The sequence below is a fragment of the Charadrius vociferus genome, unplaced genomic scaffold (genome assembly GCF_000708025.1).
Source record: "Charadrius vociferus isolate BGI_N301 unplaced genomic scaffold, ASM70802v2 scaffold977, whole genome shotgun sequence".
NCBI classification, from domain to species: Eukaryota; Metazoa; Chordata; class Aves; order Charadriiformes; family Charadriidae; genus Charadrius; species Charadrius vociferus.
Window position 1 is genome coordinate 100705 of NW_009649328.1, and position 1196 is coordinate 101900.

General features: G+C 61.9%; 1 protein-coding gene across 1 annotated transcript in view; it reads left to right on the forward strand.

Annotated features, from left to right (window-relative positions):
* LOC104290375 (aurora kinase B-like) overlaps positions 1 to 1196 on the forward strand; it is a 4531-nt gene that overhangs the window by 2398 nt on the left and 937 nt on the right. The window contains exon 4 of the mRNA XM_009889471.1: positions 823 to 999. Within this exon, the coding sequence (XP_009887773.1) occupies positions 823 to 999 (177 nt within the window). The remainder of the gene's footprint in view (positions 1 to 822; positions 1000 to 1196) is intronic.

A 1196-nucleotide genomic window follows, 5' to 3' on the forward strand; every position in this document is an offset into this window, starting at 1 on the left:
GGGGGCTGGGCCCCCCCGAACTGCCCTAGACACCAGAGTTATCCCCAGATATTGGGGTGCCCCCAGACATAGGGGTCTGGGCTCTTCTAAATCCAGTATTCCCCCCAGACTTAGGGGTCTGAGCCCTCTAGACATGGGGTTCCCCCACACACGGGCGTCTTCCTCCCGCCCCGCCAAACTGGGATCACCCAGATGGGGGGGTTGGCACCCTAGAACTGCCCTGGACAATGGGGCATCTCCCCACATGTGGGGCTCCAGGTCCTCCAACCTGCTCCAAACATTGGGGTGTGTCCCCCCCGGGGGTGGTGTTGGGGGCTCTGGGGACCCCCTGAGCAGTTTGGACATGCCCTGACCCCCTTAAAATCCCTCCCCAGCCTCACCACAGTGGTCACCCCTGGTTCAGTGAGGGGTCCTAGGATGGCACAGGAGAGTTTTGGGGGATCCTAGGGGCATGTGGGGGATCCCAGGGGGTTTGGCAGACCCCAGGACAGTTTGGAGGTGTCCTTACTACCCATCCCCCACCCCCATTTCCACCCCTACCAGGAGGAGCTGCCACCCCACCATGTTGGGCACATCCGGGGGACATGGCGGACCCCAGGGTGGTACAGGGGAGTTCAGGGGACCTCCAGGCAGTTTGGGGTTGCCCTGACTTCCCCTCCCCTCCCCCCAAACTTCCTCGCCCCCAGCTGATGGAGGAGTTACTGTCCCACCACTGCATCCACCCCTGTGCAATGGGGGAACGTGGAGTGTGTGGGGAGTTGAGGGACCCCAGGAGGTCTGGGGGTGCCCTGACCCTGCCCCATTTCACACCCTCCCCTCAAGGTGATGGAGGAGATGGCAGATGCGCTGCTGTACTGTCACGAGCAGAAGGTGATCCACCGGGACATCAAACCTGAGAACCTGCTGATGGGACTGAAAGGAGAGCTGAAGATTGCTGACTTTGGATGTTCTGTGCATGCCCCCTCCCTCCAGTATGGCTATGGGGGCCTCTATGGGGCTGTAAGGGGGGCTGTTATGGGACTGGGAGGGCTCTGTGGGGACAGGGGTGCCCTATAGGGGATACTCTATGGGGCTAGAGGGGGGAGCTTTGAAGGGCTGTGGGTGTCCTGTAGGGGGTGCTCCATGGGGCTGGCGGGACCCTATAGGATAGGGGTGGTCTAAGGGTTTGGGGGGGCTTTATGAGGCTGGGATGCCCT